Source organism: Thalassophryne amazonica, chromosome 8, assembly GCF_902500255.1.
Source record: "Thalassophryne amazonica chromosome 8, fThaAma1.1, whole genome shotgun sequence".
In the NCBI taxonomy this organism is placed as follows: domain Eukaryota; kingdom Metazoa; phylum Chordata; class Actinopteri; order Batrachoidiformes; family Batrachoididae; genus Thalassophryne; species Thalassophryne amazonica.
In genome coordinates, this window is record NC_047110.1 from 75,077,463 (window position 1) to 75,101,074 (window position 23,612).

The 23,612-nt window shown below is 40.3% G+C and overlaps 1 protein-coding gene across 1 annotated transcript in view; it reads left to right on the top strand.

The window, feature by feature from the left end:
* cpt1b (carnitine palmitoyltransferase 1B (muscle)) overlaps positions 1-23,612 on the top strand; it is a 43,552-nt gene that overhangs the window by 9,656 nt on the left and 10,284 nt on the right. Inside the window, exons 5-15 of the mRNA XM_034176674.1 lie at positions 1,529-1,630; positions 7,760-7,897; positions 7,988-8,065; positions 14,049-14,156; positions 14,278-14,362; positions 16,529-16,724; positions 17,668-17,853; positions 17,932-18,037; positions 18,113-18,229; positions 21,144-21,308; positions 21,395-21,529. Of these exons, the coding sequence (XP_034032565.1) occupies positions 1,529-1,630; positions 7,760-7,897; positions 7,988-8,065; positions 14,049-14,156; positions 14,278-14,362; positions 16,529-16,724; positions 17,668-17,853; positions 17,932-18,037; positions 18,113-18,229; positions 21,144-21,308; positions 21,395-21,529 (1,416 nt within the window). The remainder of the gene's footprint in view (positions 1-1,528; positions 1,631-7,759; positions 7,898-7,987; positions 8,066-14,048; positions 14,157-14,277; positions 14,363-16,528; positions 16,725-17,667; positions 17,854-17,931; positions 18,038-18,112; positions 18,230-21,143; positions 21,309-21,394; positions 21,530-23,612) is intronic.

Genomic DNA, 23,612 nt, shown 5'->3' on the forward strand with positions numbered 1-23,612 from the left:
GTAATGCGACTCAGTCACCACAAGAGGGAGCCAGAGTGCTAAAAATGAAAAACCCCCTTTGGTAACTGAGAAAACAAACTCAAGCTGCTCTTCTGTGCGCAGCTGTGTGTAACACACAACCAAAAAATGTGATTTAACTAAATAACACCGAAGCTGACACAACAGACGCAGTAGTTATCTTCATCCGGGGAAACGGGGCTACAACTGTAACACGGGAAGCACAGCGACCCGTGCCACAGAGCTCCGCCGTGCGCGTGCACCCATTACAGACACACTCTTGCAGCTCCCATTTAAACCTCTCATCCGGTCGGAGCGTGACGCGAAGCCGTCGCCAGTCACACTCCACCATGACCCTCGGATAAGGCACAACACAGGAACACGGCTGCAAGAGAGCTCAAATCAGTATTCGATAATGGGTTCTCAAACACGCACCATCCGGGCGGAGAGCACCCGCAACTGATCCGGATAACTTCTGAACGTCTGCTGCCGCCTTGCCGGCGCATTACCGTCTCTGCTACCGCTGGGTCCGCGATGTTTGGCCAGAGACTACTGTTATGTGTCGGACGCAGCCCGGAGAACCGACCAGCGTTTGAAGGACCCAGTATAAAATAAGCAGAGCACGGTACAAAGGATAACAGAGTTTAATGAACATAACAGTGCTGTGAAAAAATATAAAAGTGCGCGGTCTGGCGTGGTGGTTTTGCGGTGCGCTCCCAGCAGCGCCAACGGTCCGGAGCCAGAACCAACCCGGACCCAAGGATCCCGCCGACACCCCCCAGGTGGCCGCGACCAACCGAGTCTGTGAAAGAAGGAATCATTATGTGAGTCCACACTCAACACACAGAGAGAACGCTCAAAGGTGCACAAACAGCAAACACTTCCTGGCTTAATTACTAATCAGCTTCCCACCCTGCAGGCATGGAACACCCAGTTCACAAAACTCCACTGCAGAGGAAGCTGAATACACGACTAACATACAGCTCAATATAATAAGGTGTGAGGGACACCACATTTACTGACTGTATAAATGTTAGTCACAAAATCTAACGTACCTCAGGAAGTGTGCTGACGAGCGTGAGACCTCACCCCTCCTCTTTCACAGACCATGCATCAAACCTGGACGTTCTCTGCATCCACTGATGATGAGATGGCTCCCGAGACGACGATCTCACCCGTCTGGTCACAAGGTCGAGTCTCTGGCAAATACACACTGTGTACTCCAGTCTTAAATGCCACCATGTTCCAATCCATGTAGATGCACCACAGCTGTGAGTCCTGACGAGCCGCAGGTGATCAGCCTCAGGTGATCAGGGTGAGGTCCTGATAAACTCAGCTACACAGCCACTCAGTCCCAAATGCAAGCCACCTGGAAGGAAAAACAAAAGACAGGACAAAAGACAGAAACAAAAAGGCAGCCAAGCCCCCCCAGCCATACAACACTCATCCCTTTATGGCCCTCGGATGTGCTTGATAACTGCTAACAAATGCAATCTGTCGTTTTATTTTGATGTGCTTTGTTTGTTGTCAGAGTCTGGTGAAGATGTTTTCTGGACGGAGACCTCTGCTCTATAGTTTCCAGGCCTCCTTACCCAGGCTCCCTGTGCCAGCTGTGGAGGAAACCATTTGTGGGGTGAGAACAAAATGGGTACCAGTAAAATCACAGCTTTCACACAGTATATGCCCAAAATTCACTATGCTTTCTCATTCCATGTTTTGTTAGATTGCCGATTTGAGTTGTTGTTTGTTTTTCTTTCTTTAACAAAAAAAAGACAAAAAAGTATTCTGTCAACATCAGATTCATGTATATAAGGTTGGGAAAGAGCAGTTTATCCTGAATGCAAGAATTAATTAATCATTTTTACAGCCAGTTCTCTTGACAAATGTCAAAGAATGAATACATGAACATTTCCAAGTCACTGTACACTTGTCAGACCATTTACATCATTCAGAAATACAAACCGTATGGTATTATATGGTAAATCTGTCAGGCAGTTCTGAAAAAAAAAATTGCCATGCTGGAAGAAGACGAGTGAGGGAACTAGGGAAGCCACCAAGACACAACTCTGACATAATTTTTGGCTTCTGTGGATGTGAGTGGGGAAACTGGGAATAGTGCACCATTTTTTTCTTATTTATTTTCATTTTAGTCCCAACTTTTTGAATTAATGAATGAATGAATTTATTTGGCACACAGACACAATAACAAAAAACTCATAAATAATACAGTTTAACAGTGAACATGTGTGATCCGAAGGATGTTGGCAGAAGCAAAGCTTATAAACACCCACCCCTTCAAGGTTGGGTAGCATTACTTTGAAAGAATACATGTGGATTACATGTATGTATGTACATACATTTGGATTACATTTCAAAGTAATCCTACCCAACCTTGCACCCCTTATATATACAGTAGTGTTCAGAATAGTAGTGCTATGTGACTAAAAAGATTAATCCAGGTTTTGAGTATATTTCTTATTGTTACATGGGAAACAAGGTACCAGTAGATTCAATAGATTCTCACAAATCCAACAAGACCAAGCATTCATGATATGCACACTCTTAAGGCTATGAAATTGGGCTATTAGTAAAAAAAAGTAGAAAAGAGGGTGTTCACAATAATAGTAGTGTGGCATTCAGTCAGTGAGTTTGTCAATTTTGTGGAACAAACAGGTGTGAATCAGGTGTCCACTATGTAAGGATGAAGCCAGCACCTGTTGAACATGCTTTTCTCTTTGAAAGCCTGAGGAAAATGGGACGTTCAAGACATTGTTCAGAAGAACAGTGTAGTTTCATTAAAAAGTTGATTGGAGAGGGGAAAACGTATACGCAGGTGCAAAAAATTATAGGCTGTTCATCTACAGTGATCTCCAATGCTTTAAAATGGGAAAAAGAAACAGAGACATGTGGAAGAAAACAGAAAACAACCATCAAAATGGATAGAAGAATAACCAGAATGGCAAAGGCTCACCCATTGATCAGCTCCAGGATGATCAAAGACAGTCTGGAGTTACCTGTAAGTACTGTGACAGTTAGAAGACGCCTGTGTGAAGCTAATTTATTTGCAAGAATCCCCCGCAAAGTCTCTCTGTTAAATAAAAGACATGTGCAGAAGAGGTTACAATTTGCCAAAGAACACATCAACTGGCCTAAAGAGAAATGGAGGAATATTTTGTGGACTGATGAGAGTAAAATTGTTCTTTTTGGGTCCAAGGGCCGCAGACAGTTTGTGAGATGACCCCCAAACTCTGAATTCAAGCCACAGTTCACAGTGAAGACAGTGAAGCATGGTGGTGCAAGCATCATGATATGGGCATGTTTCTCCTACTATGGTATTGGCCTATATATCGCGTACCAGGTATCACGGATCACTTTGGATATGTCAAAATACTTGAAGAGGTCATGTTGCCTTATGCTGAAGAGGACATGCCCTTGAAATGGGTGTTTCAACAAGACAATGACCCCAAGCACACTAGTAAATGAGCAAAATCTTGGTTCCAAACCAACAAAATTAATGCCTCGCAGATGTGAAGAAATCATGAAAAACTGTGGTTATACAACTAAATACTAGTTTAGTGATTCATAGGATTGCTAAAAAAGAAGTTTGAACATAATAGTTTTGAATTTGTAGCGTCAACAGCAGATGCTACTATTATTGTGAACACCCCCTTTTCTACTTTTTTTTACTAATAGCCCAATTTCATAGCCTTAAGAGTGTGCATATCATGAATGTTTGGTCTTGTTGGATTTGTGAGAATCTACTGAATCTACTGGTACCTTGTTTCCCATGTAACAATAAGAAATATACTCAAAACCTGGATTAATCTTTTTAGTCACATAGCACTACTATTATTCTGAACACTACTGTACGTACATACAGACATATATAGGCATACGTCCTACAGCAAATGCCAGCACAGACAGTATAAAATGAATCAATAAACAAAAACAAAACAAACTAACAAACAAAACAAAATCTCCAAACACAACCAGACAAACGCAGTGCGCAATCCCCAAAAACAGTAACAAAAATCAATAAACCTACTTCATCAGATTATAAGAAGCAATCATATTGTTCTTATAGAGCCGATTAAAGTCGACTAATGTACAAGATAATTTGATGTTATCGGGACAATTATTCCAAATGTTAACACCTTTAACAGAAATGCAGTGACTTTTTACAGTAATTCAAATGTTTGCCTTCTCATATACTAGCATTCCTCTCAAATTGTAACTGGGCTCCCTCATTTTAGACAGATCCTGGACATGTTAATGAAAACGTTTGTTTTTGACTTTATACATGATTTGAATTGTGGTGTAATCAACCAAGTCCCAGAATTTTAAAATGTGTAAACAGACAAATATTTTTTTCTGATTTGTGGTTATGTTACATTTCTGTAATTGCAGAACTGCTATAAAGAAATGTGTTAACATTTTATTGTTTTTTTTAAATTTTGTGGAACAAATGTAAACACCAAACTCTTATAAAGAAGAGAAAAAAATACATAGGCATGTGCAAGTTTATTTTTTAAATAAATAAGAATGAAATAAGAGGTACCTCACTTTGAAATAAATAAAACATACTGGCATGTTGCCTGTGGGGATCCACAGGCTCTAGATTGGATAGTGTTTATAAAATAGGTAGCGCTCAAGGGTGATAATAAATTATGCAAAGTCTCTATAATGAATTGGAATGGCGTGTGAGTTCAGAATGTTTTTAGAATCAGTTTTTAGACAAAGAAATCTACCCTTTTATTTCCTGTTAATTACATAATTTTTTAATGTTAATTTACTGTCTTAATGTATTTAGAAATTGTTTAGGTTCTTTTTATCATATACACATTATTATTATTATTATCATTGTTGTTATTATTATCAGTATTATCATGATTATTATTTTGTTATTACTTCTATTTTGTCATTTGATTTTTAAATGGACTACAATGGAAATACCTGTTTTCACTTTCTTGTGCATTCATGTATTTTTAATGTATTTACAATGGCCAAGTGGGTAATGTGCTTGGTTTCAGTGCAGAAGGTTCCGGGTTCAAATCCCACCCCTGCCACATTTCTCCATGTAATGTGGAGTTGCGTCAGGAAGGGCATCCGGCGTAAAACCTGTGCCAATTCAACATGCAGATCCACCTTGGATTTGCTGTGGCGACACCGAGTGCAAACAAGGGAGCAGCCGAAGGGACTTACTTACTTACATTGAACTTACTAAATAAAATCATGCACACGTGCATGCTTTTAATATATAGATGATTTATCCCCCCCCCCACTGGATTGGCGTGTGAGTCCAGAATGTAATTATCACCGCCCATTGTTCTGTTAGCTAATATTTGTAATTTCTCTAAAAATATTAATCCTATCACTGTTCCGTTTTAGCGGCATTCATCCTTAACCCAAAATACATAAGCATACCAAACTGCAAATGTCAGCTCTCCGCAGTTTTTCCATGGTCGAAATTGACATGCACCCACTAATCCTGTTTTATAATTCAGCCTGTGAGAGTAGCTTCAGTTCAAAATTTTAAATATTCCACACTGCTTCAGCTGCAATCTTTACTTTGAATTATGTGATGTCGTGTGACGTTACCTTGACATGTAGCGTTATCAATCAATAACTAGGTATTATAGCTTAATCTGACCACAGCTGGCTTCTTGTTTGGAATTCAGCCTGCAAAAAGCTTTGACTCAAAGCTTAGAAGATTCCAAAGAGTGCTTTGCAATACAATATTTGTTTTGAATTGTGTGATGTTGTGTGACATTTACAAAATTACACAGACAAAATATGACAAAAGCAACTGAAAGTTGGACTTAGAACACAAAGGCCATGGCGGGCATAGATGCACAATAGTTTTTCAGGGAATTACAACCAGAGTGACAGGTAAGTGAAATTCTCTTGCTGGGTGTGAGTGATTTGTCCTTTGTCCAGTCTAAATAGATTTTTAAAAAACACACGAAAATCAATGTCAGTTTGTCCAGGACACAGAGCAGCATCCATGAGAGAACGTTTGATTCTCATATTAAAACTCAGCATCAGGTCACATGATTGTGAAAAGTTTACAACCTTCCACAGGTTTTCATATGGCCTGTGACCCAACCAGGAAGTGGGCTTTACTCTTAAATAAATGAAATGAAAATGTTGAAATGAAGGGTTAGAACATATTTAGACACATACTGGCACTGACAGGCACTTGTGCAAGCTGACTCTAATCAAATCAAACTTCTTTCTTTTTTTATTAATTTATGTTGTAGAAGATTTTCTTTTCTCAATACAGTATCTTGAAGAAGCGGCACCTTCTCGTGGCCAGCTGGGAATGGGACACCTGCTGGAGAATATACGTGTTTTTTTTTTTTCCAGATATTGTAATTGCATTGTGTGGCTATAAAAAGCGAAAAATGCTGTGACATTAATTTTAGGTCATATTGCCCATGCCTAAGCTGATCATATTTCTCAGCGATGACACTGTACTGCTAATGTTCCAAAGTACACTCAACAAAAATATAAATGCAACACTTTTGGTTTGGCTCCCATTTTGTATGAGATGAACTCAAAGATCTAAAACTTTTTCCACATACACAGTATCACCATTTCCCTCAAATATTGTTCACAAACCAGTCTAAATCTGTGATAGTGAGCACTTCTCCTTTGCTGAGATAATCCATCCCACCTCACAGGTGTGCCATATCAAGATGCTGATTAGACACCATGATTAGTGCACAGGTGTGCCTTAGACTGCCCACAGTGCCAACAGTGTTTTAGACTACATGTACACATGGCTATGTCTATACATTTTTTTTTTTTTTTTGAAAATGGTTATTTTTTGTATTTGGTTTTGAGGGGAAAAAATTGTCTCTGTCCACATGAATATGCAAAAGACACTGAAAAGTGCTGTCAAGAAGATGCCAAAGCAACAGGTGGCAATATGCTGCCTTCACATAACCTCACAAAAAAGTTAACCTTTTAACTTACTGGCTTACTGTTTTAATATATTGTTGTGCAAAATGCTGAAACTCTGTTGCTTCTTTCAATGAAGAATATTATCGACTGTGTTGTTAACATCCTAAATGACGGCCAGTACCAGACCCAATTCAGGCCGGTTGTCGGGCTACTTGTAACCATCCAAAATAGACTCATGAAGAAGTACGACGGTGTGCAACAATGGCATTTGCAAAACATTATGGGATAAGTAGTTCCTTCACACTTCCGTGTAATTGTGTACACAGCAGTACACAGTTTTGTACCACTTTCCTTAAAAAATAAATAAATAAAAAATCCAAATCAAATCTTTTTATGTCCACAATTCATCTTGTAGCTGATTGGCTTGGTTCAAGGCATAAAACGCTTTATATATGGATCTTCTGAGACGTCAATGGAGAACATCAATGGGTTTCTTACTTCCGGAAATGGAGCGCTTAAAAGGGGACGGTCACTGTTGAGCTCTTAACAACTGAGCCGGTCCTTTAATGTCAAATGGAAACAAGTATTCAAAATGGTCTAAAATGATAGACAGAAACCTTTTAGCGTTTGATTTGAAGACACAAAGCAAAAAAGGCACAAGTGGTAAGTACTTTTTGTAGGCACTTAGTAACTTTAACTAGCTTATCTGATTGTTTCTACTGCCATCTAGTGTTCAGTGTACCTCTGCACTTCATGTAAGTTTGTATGTCCCTCTTCTATTTTTGTTATATCTTTTGTATTTTTCATAGAATGTTGTGACATCACACATCACTTTCCACATCACTTTCCCCCACAGTATCTGGAGTCTGTTCATCCTCTGCTTGATGACAAAAAGTACAAGCAAATGGAAATTTTAGCCAATGAATTTAAAGACTCTAGTGCTGCTCAGCTCCAGAGATACCTGATCCTGAAATCCTGGTGGGCAACAAATTATGTGAGTCATCCAAAGAAAAGTGTTTGACCACAACATTCAGGCTAATAATCACTTGAGTTTATTCCGGTGTTATAATGTGTTGTTCTGTAGGTAAGTGATTGGTGGGAGGAGTACATCTACCTCAGGAGCAGGAGTCCAATTATGGTCAACAGCAACTTCTACATAATGGTAGGAACAATAATGACACTACTGAAGTACGATAAGTTATTTTTATTGTTTTTGCTTTTATTTTATGTAAACACTATTTTATTTTAATATAGCAGTTATACACCAAAAGATATTTATATATATATATATATATATATATATATATACGAGGTCTATTAGATAAGAAACCGACACTTTTATTTTTTTTTAACTATATGGATTTGAATGACGTGCGATTACACCAATCATGCTTGAACCCTCGTGCGCATGCGTGAGTTTTTTCACGTGTGTTGGTGACGTCATTTCCCTGTGGGCAGGCCTTGAGTAAGATGTGGTCCAGCCCTCTCGGCTGAATTCCTTTGTTTCACACGCTGCTCGAGACGGCGCGCGTTGCTTTATCAAAATTTTTTCTGGACCTGTGAGGAATATCCGAGTGGACACTATTCGAGAAATTCAGCTGGTTTTCGGTGAAAAGTTTAACGGCTGATGAGAGATTACGGGGTGTTTCTGTCGCTGTAAGGACTTCCCATAGAGCGGGACGTCGCGCAGCGCTTCCAGGCGCCGTCGTCGGCCTGTTTCGACCTGAAAACATCCTAATTTAAGGCTTAATTCACCCAGGATGTTGTGAGAGAACAGAGAAGATTCAGAAGAGGCCGGCATGAGGACTTTATGCGGACATTCCACTGTTTAAGGACATTTTTTAATGAAAGACGTGCGCGCAAATTCGCTGAGTCGTTTCCGTGACGACTCGGCGAATCTGTGTGCGCCGCGACAGGAAAAACACCTCCGTGTTGAAAACCATTTGTAAAATTCAGGTTTTAAGGTTTCCAACACGGAGGTGTTTTTCCTGTCGCGACCCCCCGCGGTCGGGTCCGGCCCAACATGTGACTCTGCCCGCACGTTCTTTCATTACAAAATGTCCGTTAACAATGGAATGTCTGAATAAACTCCTCATGCCGACTTCTTCTGAAAGTTCTCTGTTCTCTGACGACTTACTAGGTCAACAGAGCCTGAAATGTGGAAGTTTTCAACTTGAAACGGCGAGACGCTGCCGCCTCGAAGCGCAGATCGCCGTCAGGCGCTGTGGGCCATCCTTAAAGCGACACTTACAGAGCAAAATCTCTCATCAGCCGTTAAAGTTTTTACCGAAAACCAGCTGAATTTATCGAATGGTGTCCACTCAGTTGTGCCTTACAGTTTTGAAAAAATTTTGATCAAACAAAGCAGCAGTCTCTGAGCCTTTCCTAAACAATGAAAAAATCGATGAGAGGGTGGGCCACTCCTCACTCAAAGACTGCCCACAGGCGAATGACGTAACCGACAGGCGTGAAAAAACTCTCGCATGCCCACGAGGGTTCAAGCATGTCTGATGTAATCACACGTGATTCAAATCCATATGGTTTTTGAAAAAAATAATAAGGTCGGATACTTTTCTAATAGACCTCGTGTGTGTATATATATATATATATATATATATATATATATATATACTCAACAAAAATATAAACGCAACTCTTCTGGTTTTGCACCCATTTTGTATGAGATGAACTCAAAGATCTAAAACTTTTTCCACATACACAATATCACCATTTCCCTCAAATATTGTTCACAAACCAGTCTAAATCTGTGATAGTGAGCACTTCTCCTTTGCTGAAATAATCCATCCCACCTCACAGGTGTGCCATATCAAGATGCTGATTAGACACCATGATTAGTGCACAGGTGTGCCTTAGACTGTCCACAATAAAAGGCCCCTCTGAAAGGTGAAGTTTTGTTTTATTGGGGGGGGATACCAGTCAGTATCTGGTGTGACCACCATTTGCCTCATGCAGTGCAACACATCTCCTTCGGATAGAGTTGACCAGGTTGTCAATTGTGGCCTGTGGAATGTTGGTCCACTCCTCTTCAATGGCTGTGCGAAGTTGCTGGATATTGGCAGGAACTGGTACACGCTGTCGTATACGCCGGTCCAGAGCATCCCAAACATGCTCAATGGGTGACATGTCCGGTGAGTATGCCGGCCATGCAAGAACTGGGACATTTTCAGCTTCCAAGAATTGTGTACAGATCCTTGCAAACATGGGTCCGTGCATTATCCTGCTGCAACATGAGGTGATGTTCTTGGATGTATGGCACAACAATGGGCCTCAGGATCTCGTCACGGCATCTCTGTGCATTCAAAATGCCATCAATAAAATGCACCTGTGTTCTTCATCCATAACAGACGCCTGCCCATACCATAACCCCACCGCCACCATGGGCCACTCGATCCACAACATTGACATCAGAAAACCTCTCACCCACACGACGCCACACACGCTGTCTGCCATCTGCCCTGGACAGTGTGAACCGGGATTCATCCGTGAAGAGAACACCTCTCCAACGTGCCAAACGCCAGCGAATGTGAGCATTTGCCCACTCAAGTCGGTTACGACGACGAACTGGAGTCAGGTCGAGACCCCGATGAGGACGACGAGCATGCAGATGAGCTTCCCTGAGACGGTTTCTGACAGTTTGTGCAGAAATTCTTTGGTTATGCAAACCGATTGTTTCAGCAGCTGTCCGAGTGGCTGGTCTCAGACGATCTTGGAGGTGAACATGCTGGATGTGGAGGTCCTGGGCTGGTGTGGTTACACGTGGTCTGCGGTTGTGAGGCTGGTTGGATGTACTGCCAAATTCTCTGAAACGCCTTTGGAGACGGCTTATGGTAGAGAAATGAACATTCAATACACGAGCAACAGCTCTGGTTGACATTCCTGCTGTCAGCATGCCAATTGCACGCTCCCTCAAATCTTGCGACATCTGTGGCATTGTGCTGTGTGATAAAACTGCACCTTTCAGAGTGGCCTTTTATTGTGGGCAGTCTAAAGCACACCTGTGCACTAATCATGGTGTCTAATCAGCATCCTGATATGGCACACCTGTGAGGTGGGATGAATTATCTCAGCAAAGGAGAAGTGCTCACTATCACAGATTTAGACTGGTTTGTGAACAATATTTGAGGGAAATGGTGATATTGTGTATGTGGAAAAAGTTTTAGATCTTTGAGTTCATCTCATACAAAATGGGAGCAAAACCAAAAGTGTTGTGTTTATATTTTTGTTGAGTGTGTGTATATATATATATATATATATATATATATATATATATATATATATATATATATATATATATATATATATATAAAATTGAGTGACAAGAATGAGACTCATGAAGGAAGACACCTATGACAATTTTGAATAAGTTATAGGAGTATATAGTTACAGGATGTGATTGACGAAAGTCTTCATCAGTTTGTCTGTCACTGTTGTCCAGTCACAGCTTCATGGTGGAGTGGCACAGAGAAGGATTTTAATTAAAGAAAACAAATCAGGTAGAAGCTGGGGTCTCCCATGTGCCTTCTGGCATTTTGTAATTTAGAAATTCACATCTTGTTTTAAAGAAAAGCCTTCTTTGTGCCACAATGTGCTACATAATTTATTTTAAGTAATAAAATTACAAAATTTCTTTTAAATGGTCTGCTACAGTTAATAAGGAAATCTGGGATGTTTATTATTATTTCTAAGTAATCTGCTTTTTATTACTTAATTTTCTTATTATGATTATTATTTTTTATTGTATTACGGAAGTGAAGAAAGCAGCTTTTAAATCAAGGGCCATTGCAGGGGTTAGGGTCGCACAAAAAGACCTGAACCAGAAGATGAGAGATGCTCGACTGCAGCATAAGGAGTGTGCAGAACATGACCTTTCCAGGGCAAACAACAAGAGACTGTGGGATTCTATTTGTGGCATGACACACATGGACACAAAAAAGAAACTTGTAATTAACAGTAATTAATTTGCAAAAGCCAATGAGCTAAATTATTTTTATTTGCGTTTTGAGAGTGATAACCAGGAAGAGTGCAGGGAAATTTTAAAAGAGATTAGGTGTAATTTGCATGAGGGCAGAATTTTAATTGACCCACAATCAGTTACTCAAGTTTTTAAATCAATGTATACTAATAAAGCCACAGGGCCAGACAATATGTCTGCTTTTCTTTTAAAAACATTTGCAGAGGAGCTCACTCCAGCTTGGCATCAACTCTTCCAGCTCGCTATTGATACTTATTCGGTACCTAAGTTTTGGAAGAGATCAGTTATTATTCCAGTCCCCAAGAAATCATGCCCCAAAGTGAACAATGATTTTCGGCCAGTGGCCCTAACCTCTAATGTAATGAAAGCACTGGAGAAACTGTTAATTCAGGAGCTTACTGCAGAGGTGGAGCCACACTTGGATCAGTATCAGTTTGCGTACAGAAGGAAGCGGAGTACGAGTGATGCCATTTTAACTATAATGAACTTGGTTTTAAAGCATCTTGAGAGTTCCTCTGCATATGCCAAATTAGTTTTTATTGATTTTAGTTCTGCTTTTAACTGTATCCTGTCGCATATCCTTCTTCAAAAAATTATTCAGCTGAATGTGAACCCAATTTTAATTAAGTGGTATCACTCTTTTCTGACAAACAGGTCACAACAGGTGAAGGTCAATTCTGTCTGCTCTGATATTGCATTAAGTAGCACTGGTGCCCCTCAGGGTTGTGTTAGTTCACCTTTTTTATTTACACTGTATACCAATGACTGCATCAGCTATCAGCCAAACCAGTATGTTGTTAAATTTTCAGATGACACTGTAATACTCAGTCTGCTCAACACTAGTACTAATTCAAGTTGTCACAAATCTGGAGTGGACAGGTTTGTGAACTGGTGTGATGTCCATCAATTGCAGATTAATGTTAATAAAACAGTGGAGATGTTGGTGGACCCTCGGGCTATTGGAGACCGTAGTGTGGTCACCATACATGGACGTAACATTGAGCAGGTGGATTCGTATAAATATCTGGGGGTTTACATCGATAACAACTTAAGCTGGCACATGCAAGTGTCAAGTGTTTGTGCCCGAATCCACCAGCGCATGCACTTTCTTCGTCGACTCCGACTGTTTGGTGTATGCAGGAATATTATGTTGATTTTCTACAGAGCAACGATTGAGTCCGTGTTATGGTATGGTATTAGTGGCTGGTTTTGTAATTTAATGGTTAAATCAAAAACTCAAATATTAAATCTGATTAAGATAGCTGGCAAAATCATGGGTATGGTGGTACCTGTAACTCCCCAAGAGTTGTTTGAGCAGGCAGTTCTCAGATGTGCAGACAATATTTTAACAGATGCGTCTCATGTACTGCACTCTGAATATATTTTACTTAACTCAGGAAGGAGGTACAGGGTTCCTCTTTGTAAATATAATCGATATAAACATTCATTTATTCCTTTGTCAGTGAAGCTCATAAATCAGCAGATAGCTCAGGGAAGATAGCATAAGGTTACGTATTGCAGAATTTGCACAAAGATGTTAATAATGTTGTGTATTTATATTTTAACTTTGATTTATTATGTTGTTGTTTTTGATGTATGGGTGCTATGTACCAGATGTGTTGCTGTGCAGCAGACCCCTCTGTCCAAGGCAAATTTCTCCTTAGGGAGACAAATAAAGATACTCTGACTTTGATTAATGACTCTTTTGTTGTCATGTACTGGGTAGTACACCAGTGAAGAAATAAAGTGTTATCTTTATTAATTTATTTACGTACTTACTGGAAAACAAGGCTTATGTATTGATAATTCATTAAGTTCCTCAAATTATTATTATTATTTAAATTAACCCACTGATGAGGAAAAACAACAATTTTTTGCTAACTTTTGACCAAAACCTTTGTGTAGTAATGATAGGAATTTCCTATGAAAAATGTGGATAGAACAATATGAGCAGGGAAAAAAATGCATTTATCATTATTTTGGTCCCTGAAAAATTCACAGCACAGTAAAACATGATGGTGTTTCCTAAACGTTTGTAACCAGAAGAATATTTCACACAGTATGTGTTTTGTATTGGTGCTCTGCTTTTTGTCTGTTCATTTTGATGTCTGTGTGGTAAACGTGTCCACATTAATGCTTTTTTTATGTGAAGGACCTGTTGTATGTGACCCCGACTCACCGACAGGCTGCACGAGCTGGCAATGTGGTCCACGCCATGCTTCAGTACAGACGCAAACTGGAGCGAGGGGAACATGCACCGGTAACATTTGCACTGACTTTGCCTCCAAACTTTTCACACTTTTTTTATTCCACAACAAGCTGTGCTGAATAATGGACATCTTCCTCAGAGATGATGATGTAATAATTTTCCTTCCTTTCAGTTACGGGCTTTGGGGACTGTTCCGATGTGTTCCACTCAGATGGAGAGAATGTTTAACACCACCCGTATCCCTGGGGTGGAAACAGGTAAAAGCACCAACTTTACTTCTTAACCCTGATACTGTTGCACTTCAGTGATGCATTTTCTGTCAGCTGTTAAAAGCTCAGTGCCTGATTTGACTTCTGGAATTAGAAGTGTGGCTGGCAAGAAGTATTTTTGTCCATCTTTTGGTACAAATGACATGTGAACCATTTGCATAGTTTCTGTTATTATTTTCACCCATTTGTTTGTTTATGAAAATTCAGTAAGGTATGCCTTCTATAATACATTCCTATCCCAAGGTAAAACTCTACTAGTGTAGACTAAGGTATATCTAAAAAAAAAAATAAAAAAAAGAAGAGTAGAATAGAGTAGAGTAGAGCCACTTAGGTGCCTGGTCTTGTGAACCAGGGATGGTAGGTTGAAAAGCTTATTTATCTCATGGGAACTCTCCATACCCACCTAAGCGGCTCAAGAAAATGGACATATCATAATCACATATCATAAGAAAATAGACATCATGTATATAAGTGATATTAACATAATAAGAGTAATAAACAACATATACAAGAAATATAGTGACTACATAATATTATAGGAGTTAGCTTCTAAAACCTAAATATTAATACAGGAGAAGATTATAGTACACGTAAACCTAGTCTGTACACTAGTAGTAAAATTAAATTATAGCTAGTAGGCTAAGCTATAAATATGGTTATTTTATTATAGAAACAGAAGCTATGATGTAATATGTTTTAGGTATCTATATAAACTTAACCCTGCTTACTATAGGAAGACAAACTACATATTCTATATGCTATCTAATGGAAAGCCCAAACTAGGTACTATATGTTGATATCTATTAAAGAACCCATAAACTGAAGAATCATAAAAATGTAAAAAATGAAAATAACCCAACTATAGCTAGAAGAGCTACCGCTAAATTAGCCGTTAATAAGCCAACCATACCTAGCTAGCTATCAAGATAAACAAAGCTGGTAGCTAGCGTAAAAGTACAATAGCATAGTTTAACCCTACAATAATGATATTAACAAATACATATAACAACAAATGTAAACAAAGTGTGTATTAACATTAGCTTCCCAAACAGAAAAGAAGACTATATTGTTAGCTATGATAAACGGTGCTACAGTTGGCTAGATAAGCTAATGTTAGCTGTTAGGTATAACTTTGTACCCCACTCCTCCATTTTTATCATTAATATAATAATATGAAAAAGAAGAACAAGAAAAAGTTAAAGCGTGCTGAAATGTATAGAAATGATATAAGTACCTTAGTGAAAGGATAAAGAGGTGGAACCACTCACAGCTAAAGAGAGCTCGAGGCTCGTGGCTGCAGCGACATGTAGGCCAGTTTAGCCTTTAACTTTATGAACATCCTTTATGAACATCCTGGAACCCACAATTTTTCATATATCGCTATGACATTTTTACAAAGGATTCATATCTTGCTAGGCAAGAAAAATGTTCAAGGTCAATGGTCAAAGTCTGGAAAAATATTCAAATATATAAAAACATGTTCAAAAATTCATAACGCTGTCAAAAAAAATCAAATTTCATTCCTATTTAAGAACGTTATGTCAGATGGTATCCTTTATCGAATGACAAAATTTGATCTGGATCGGATCCGGGTTACAGATTTTGTGGCCATTTAAATTTAGCATTGAAAACCCAATTTAATGTATATTTTACATTATATCCCAGTGTTCATTACATCCCAATCACGTTCATATTTGAAAGTGAGGTGCAGAATGGCACTCACTTTCGCCTGACAAAGTTTGATCTGGATCTGATCTGGATTGTGGATTATGTGGACATTTTAATTTAACATTGAAAAGCCCACTTGGTTTACATTTTGCATTATCTCAACTAAAAGTGCCTCAATCACTCTCATTTGTGACAGTGAGGTGCAAACTGGCACTGTCAATGAACAGAGTAAGTTTGATACGCATCTGAGCTGTATTGCGGATTTAGGGGATGTTTGATTTTAACATGGAAAAGCCCTACATTTTGTATTATAATTTAACTTACTAAAAGTCACTTCTAAGAGGACTTTGAACTTGAAACTTTTTTCCAAAGTAAAAATGTGTGGAATTGGAAACTAGTGTTAGTAGAGGTTTGCCCTTATGAGCGTAATGCTGTAGTTACTTCTACATCTGAGCTCTCTCCTTTGTGGTGACATTTTCCTTGCAGATCTTGTTCAGCACCTGACTGACTGTAAGCACTTGGTCGTCTACCATAAGGGTCGCTTCTTCCAAGTGTGGCTGTACACCGGGGGGCGCCACCTTTTGCCCAGTGAACTTGAAATGCAGTTTGAAAGGATCCTAAATGACACAACAGAACCCCAGCCAGGAGAACTCAAATTAGCTGCCCTGACAGCAGGAGACAGGTACATACATGTAAATGCATACCTTCATAGCTGTAGAAATGTGAACATTGAAGATGACTGCATAGTGAAGACTGTTGTCTTTCATTTGGAGTTGCAGAAACACGTAGCACTTTCAGTTTTGTCTTGGGTGAGTTAGTGGTTTCCCTCACTTGTCTCCTGCTTTTTGACGATGGCCTGTACTCAACAGATTTACCAGAATGCACCAAGCTTTTAGGGTTTTAATCGATTACGCTACAGTTTAAAGGATCAGCTCTATCTTCTACCTCCTGCCTGGCAAATTAATGTTGGGGGAACACAGTGCATCAGCCACTTCTGCAGTTACTTTTGGTTCCGTACAAATGGGGCACCAGTGTTGGAATTCCTGTAAAATTTTCCTATGTTGCAGCTAATTAGTAAAGCTTTTTTGGGGGGGGGGGGGTGGTAGTGGGTTAGCTTTTCAGCTAATTTATTAACAAACCAATTGGCTTCCACTCAAGTCAGCCAATATTTAATTTGATTTATTTGAATAACATTTAATGGACAAAAAGTAAACCATAAAATCATAGATATTTGTTGCTATTGGACCTTACACATATTTATCCAAAAAGCAAAATTGCATACCACACGAAGGCAACAAACATCACCTTGAGGGGATGAGGAGCAGGAGGTCAAGCTTGAGTAAATGCATAAATTAGATGATTACATTATTTTCAATGAGTATTTTTATTTCTTAATATTTGTTATGCATTTAATACATTCTGTACTGTGAATAAATTGTATGTTGAATGGAAACTTGTTTAATTTCATTTGTTCATTTAATTATTTAAGTGCATTTTGATCATCGTCTGATCCTTGTCTACTAAACCTTTTTTGGAACCTCTGTTTATTTGGCACTTTCTCTGCTGCCTGTATGTGGACATAGAGGAGAACTTACAGAATGACATGTGTATTAATCCCTCTTTAGAGTTCTATGGGCTCGGGCTCGGATGACATATTTCAGTCAGGGAGTGAACAAAGCTTCCCTGGATGCAGTGGAGTCAGCTGCCTTCTTCCTGGTCTTAGATGATGAGGTGCAGGGTTATGAACCTGGAAGGACCCGTTCACTTGACAGCTACGCTAAGTCCTTGCTACATGGGAAATGTCACGACAGGTGAAGACAAAGCCCCAGCAGTTTGATTGCTTGTTTTTCAAATACTCACTTTCTCCCCCACCCTCACCCCTTTAACAGGTGGTTTGACAAGTCCTTCACCTTGATCTCTTATCCAAATGGGAAAATGGGTGTTAATGTTGAACACTCTTGGGCTGATGCACCAATTCTAGGCCATATGTGGGAGGTACATAACATATGCAAATCAACATTAACAACTCAGATTTGTATTTTCTTACATTGTTCTTGTGTTTCTGTGGAGTTTGTCCTTGCAACAGATTGCTTCCACCTTGGCTACACAGAGGAAGGACACAGTAAAGGAGACGTGAACAAAGGCCTGCCTTGTCCCACTCGCCTACAGTGGCAAATTCCAAAAGAGGTCCAGTTATTGCACATTAACTGTCTGAATTAATATGAATATTTTTATATGCCCCACAATAATTACCTGTTGTGACTCCCCAGAAATATGCTTTGCATCCTAAAAGTGCCAGTTGCTCAACATAACAAGGAATTTGCCGTTGATCTAGAGCAGCATTTATTTGTTAGTTGTCACACACCCATCTAGGCCTCAGCATTTTCTAACCGTGCTGGCAAACAAACACATGCCAGCAAAAACATAACTCAAGAGTCTGAAATTAACAGTGGTCCAGCTGTAGTTCTGGCCAACTAGCATCATGTTTTTGTTTTGGTCAGCAGAGAACTCAAGTGTTTTGTGTATATTTTTAACAGATGTTTTCCAGAAATTAACAGATGTGAGGTGCGCCGATGTTAGAGTTGCCAACTGCCTGACAAATAAATACGGGAAACTTTGTTGGCAGGTTGGAATTTGGGGGGGGGGGGGTGTCTTTTTGTGTGTGTTAAATGATTTTTAAACTGTTTGACTCATACCTTTGTTTCTAAATATGAGATTATTCCTTTTTTCAAGGGACAGTTGGCAACCCTAATTTAGACTGTTCATCCCAGACATTATGTTACGATGGTGTGTTGACTTGTCGATAGGCTATATTTAAGAAAGCGCTAACCGCAGATCATGCTAACAGTAGGTCTTGCTAACTGTTAATGTTAACTATCAGTTAGTGCTAATGGTTTGTGTCCCTGTCAGTGGCTAGGATGATATGGTTTAATGCTAACAGAAGTTAGTCCGAACAATAGTGTCAAGGTTAATTATCAACCACAAGTCAAGTCCAACGTGCGCTGGTCCCGTGCGTCACCGTATCCACCACACCACTGAATCACCTCAGATCCTCCAGAAGCCCCCCAGAAGCTGAAAGGTTTTAGCCATGCTCATGCTCCACCGAAGCATTTACTCAAAAAAAAAAAAAAAAAAAGTCTGAAGGACCTAAATGACATGGTGAGATGCTCGTCATGTCTGCGACATATACATATTATGTTAGAAAGATTAAAAAAGAAAATAAGATTATAAAATCAAACCTTCACTGTGCCTTGTGATAGAATCACTACGATGACCACTCCAAGATGGTGGCCACATTTCTTGCGCCTCAGCAACCAATGCGGCATCTACTCCTCTGTAAAATGTCTGTTAGTCTACGTCGGTTTGTAGCTTTTTACACCTTTACTGCTGAGATTTTTTGTGCCATTTCTGGTTTGTGCCTTCGTCTACTATAGAGCGAGCCTCGCACCTCTGCACGGTGCTCTGCTTGTACTAATACAGCGCATCAATAATCAAATACACGCCAAGCTGACATAAAAATGTCTAGCTGTGGGCTCTAACCAAAGAAATGTGGTCACTTTAATAAACCTTGCATTCCTGAGTTTACACTCCAACTGCAAGTTACAACAGCTAAAAATCTGCATGTCTGTAATTAATTTCTGTTTAATGGGTGCCATGTCATCAAGCTGCACACACGCCACATTCCCTGCAACACTTGATTTGAAGATCTGCACTGTACATGTGTCAGATGCAGTTGATTTCTCACCTGCAGCTGAGCGCTTGAGAATTTTTCATTGAATACATTTTCATAAAATTAGTGAGAAGTCCTGGTTAAAGCCAACCAGTCATAGCAATGTGAGTAAGCCATCGAAGATATATTTTCAGAAAAGGAAGCACAAAGAGCTGTATGAATTAAAAAAAAAAAAAATAAAAAAAAATAGAAGGTTTAAAAAAAACCCTGATTGTGTACATTGTGATACTGTGTTCCTTTCTGCTGCACAAACTCATGCACAGTACTTTCAGGGCATACAGAGAGATGGTGTGAAATCACATGTGGCTGAAGCGTTAAGTGTTGTGTGGGCCGCTGAAGAGGAGGTACTGCTGGCCCACCACCACAAGATGGCGCCCTGCTTGAAGTGCGGGCTTCAAGCACGAGAGGACGTCAGCGCGACCGGGAGTGACAGCTGTCACTCATCATCCATACCAGCTGTCACTCATCCACTACACATCACCACCACCATAAAGGCCGGACTGTAACTCCACCTCCCTGCCGAGAAATCAGCTACCATTCAGGTAATTCTCTGCTGAACCTTAATTCGAGCATTAGTCTGATCTCTTTTGCAGCCGTTTTCATGGGACGGATACCCTGTCTGCTGAGTTGGCGTTTGGTGTGGACTGCGACGGCTTCGCCTCCCACCCCACCCAGATAAGTGGTTATCTCGGGAGCTGCACGAGTGTGTGATTCGGAGGTGGAGGTTCTCCCTCCTAACTAAACACTGACTGTGGGATTACTGAGTGTGCGAACTCACACTCATCAGTACTGTCTCTGTTCTCTGCCAGCAGTACCGGGTCTGACTGCTGAAGACAGTGGCCACCTGGGGCGCAGGGCTTGGCGGCTCCGGTGTTCTTCAGATCCGTTGGTGGTGGAAGCTGTGTGGGATCCGGCTCTTCTCTCGCCAGACGTCTTCTATCGTCGAGCCTGCCCACACGTCACCTTGTGTATAATTGACATTCCACCATATTGTTATTGTCTGTACTTCGTTGTGCGATTCACATCATTAAATTGTTACTTTTTGGCTTATCCATTGTCCGTTCATTAACGCCCCCTGTTGTGGGTCCGTGTCACGACACTTTCACAACAAATAAGGCAGTGAATGTGAATTGTGGGCAAGTAAATTCAAAAGAAAAAAAAGGAAATCTGACAAAATTTCTGACTGTAAATAGGAAAAAAGTAAAAACACTAAAAACAAGTACAAAATAACATTCAAACTAACTAACGGATAACACATGAGCATGAAAAACAATTAAAGCACTGCATTAATCTCTTGGCAACAGCTGCTTGTGTTCTACCAGGTGTGCTTCCACTCACAAAGCTGCATTATTGGCGTTTTCCCCTCCTTAGTGTCAAGCAGTCATTGAGATGTCATACTTATCAGCCAAGCAGATTGCAGATGATGTGGACTTCCACGGCTACCTGTTCACCGAGTTTGGGAAAGGCCTGATCAAGAAGTGCAGAACCAGCCCCGACGCCTTCATTCAGATGGCCCTTCAGCTGGCTCAGTTCAGGGTAAAATAGCAGCTGTCTGTTGAGGAATGATATTCAGATTTTTCACCGTTGGTTAATAAGTGACTGTTGTTGGATCTGCTGTACAGGACCAGGGAGAGTTCTGCCTGACCTATGAGTCTGCAATGACTCGAATGTTCAGAGCCGGTCGGACGGAGACAGTACGATCATGCACTTCTGAAGCTGTTGGATTTGTCAGAGCCATGGAGGATAAACATGCAACAGTAAGCATATGAGTGTACAAATGGATCAGTTAGCTGAGCTGCTCATCATTTGATACATTTATGGTGATTGGAAAAAAGTTGTTTGCAGCTCCTAATAAAGTAATTGCATAAAGCTTCTGATGAAGTAACTGCATAAAATAACTGTATAAAGTCACTACAGCCTCAAGTCTTCTTGAATATGATGCCACAAGCTTGGTGCACCTATCTTTGGGCAGTTTTGTCCATTCCTCTTTGCAGCACTTCTCAAGGTCCATCAGGTTGGATGGAGAGCGTCATTGTACAGACATTTTCAGATCTCTCCAGAGATGTTCAATCTGATTCAGGTCTGGGCTCTGGCTGGGCCACTCAAGGACATTCACAGAGTTGTCCTGAAGCCAGTCCTTTGATATCTTGGCTGTGTCCTGCTGAAAGATGAACTGTCACCACTGTCTGAGGTCAAGAGCGCTCTGGAGCAGGCTTTCATCCAGGATGTCTTTGTACATTGCTGCATTCATCTTTCCCTCAATCCTGACTAGTCTCCCAGTTCCTGCTGCTAAAAAACATCCCCACAGCATGATGCTGCCACCACCATGCTTCACTGTAGGGATGGTGCCTGGTTTCCTCTAAACATGACGGCTGGCATTCACACCAGAGAGTTTAATCTTTGTTTAATCAGACCAGAAAATGTTGTTTCTCATAGTCTGAGAGTCCTTCAGGTGCCTTTTGGCAAACTCCACGTGGGCTGCCATGTGCCTTTTACTAAGGAGTGGCTTCCGTCTGGCCACTACCATACAGGCCTGATTGGTGTATTGCTGCACAGATGGTTGTCCTTCTGGAAGCTTCTCTCTCCACAGAGGAATGCTGGACCTCTGAGAGAGTGACCATTGTGTTCTTGATCATGTCCCTGACTAAGGGCCTTCTCCCCCAGTTGCTCAATTTAGATGAGCAGCCAGCTCTAGGAAGAGTCCTGGTGGATCCGAACTTCTTCCATTTACAGATGATGGAGGCCACTGTGCTCACTGGGACCTTCAAAGCAGCAGAAATGTTTCTGTACCCTTACCCAGATTTGTGCCTCCAGACAGTCCTGTGTCGGAGGTCTACAGGCAATTGGGTACCGCAGTCTCGTTTTAGGGCAGGTGCTAAAAGGGTAAAATATGATGCATATGACGTAAATTCTCTACTTCCGGGGGGAAAAAAAACACAGCATTTTCAATGGGTTTTTGGGCAAATTACATGTAAACAACGTGAAAATGCAAAGAAAAAGTGAGGATGTGGTGGGAAAATGGACATGTGTTGCGGTTTGTTTATGACCCGGAGCACAAACGTGTTGAGATGGTTTTTCCTTCTCCACTGGGAACCGGAAAAAAACACTTTTCCCGACTGCTTTGGTGATTGCAGCCGAGAACAAAACAGTACACCATTTGTCCATGTGAAGTTATGCTGTGTATTGCACAACAGGAGCTGAGGTCCCCATAAGTGGTCAAATCCTGTGATATCACACAGGGTTCAAATGAGACTGCGGTGCCCTATTCCTTTGACTTCATCCTTGGTTTGTGCTCTGACATGCACTGTCAACTGTGGGACCTTATATGTAGACAGGTGTGTGCCTTTACAAATCATGTCCAATCAACTGAATTTACCTCAGGTGGACTCCAATTAAGCTGTCGAAACATCTCAAGTTTCAGTGGATCAGTGGATCTCAATTTTGAGCTTCATGGCAAAGGCTGTGAATACTTATGCACATGTGATTTCTTAGTTTTTTATTTTTAATAAATTTTCAAAAATCTAAAAAAAAAAAAACAAAAAAAAACTTTTTCTCACATTGTCATTATGGGATATTGTGTGTAGAATTTTGAGGAAAAAATTAATTTCATCCATTTTGGAATAAGGCTGTAACATAAGAAAATGTGGAAAAAGTAAGGAGCTATGAATACTTTCCAGATGCACTGTATTTACATTTTCATGGTGACCTTGTGTACACATTTCCCAGAAATATCAAATGTCAAACATTTCGAGGTCAACCTGTTCATTCTGGGTCTTAGTCATCAAGACCTGATGGCAGTGTGCCTCTCTGTGTCAACAATGTGTTGTTCTAGCACAGAGT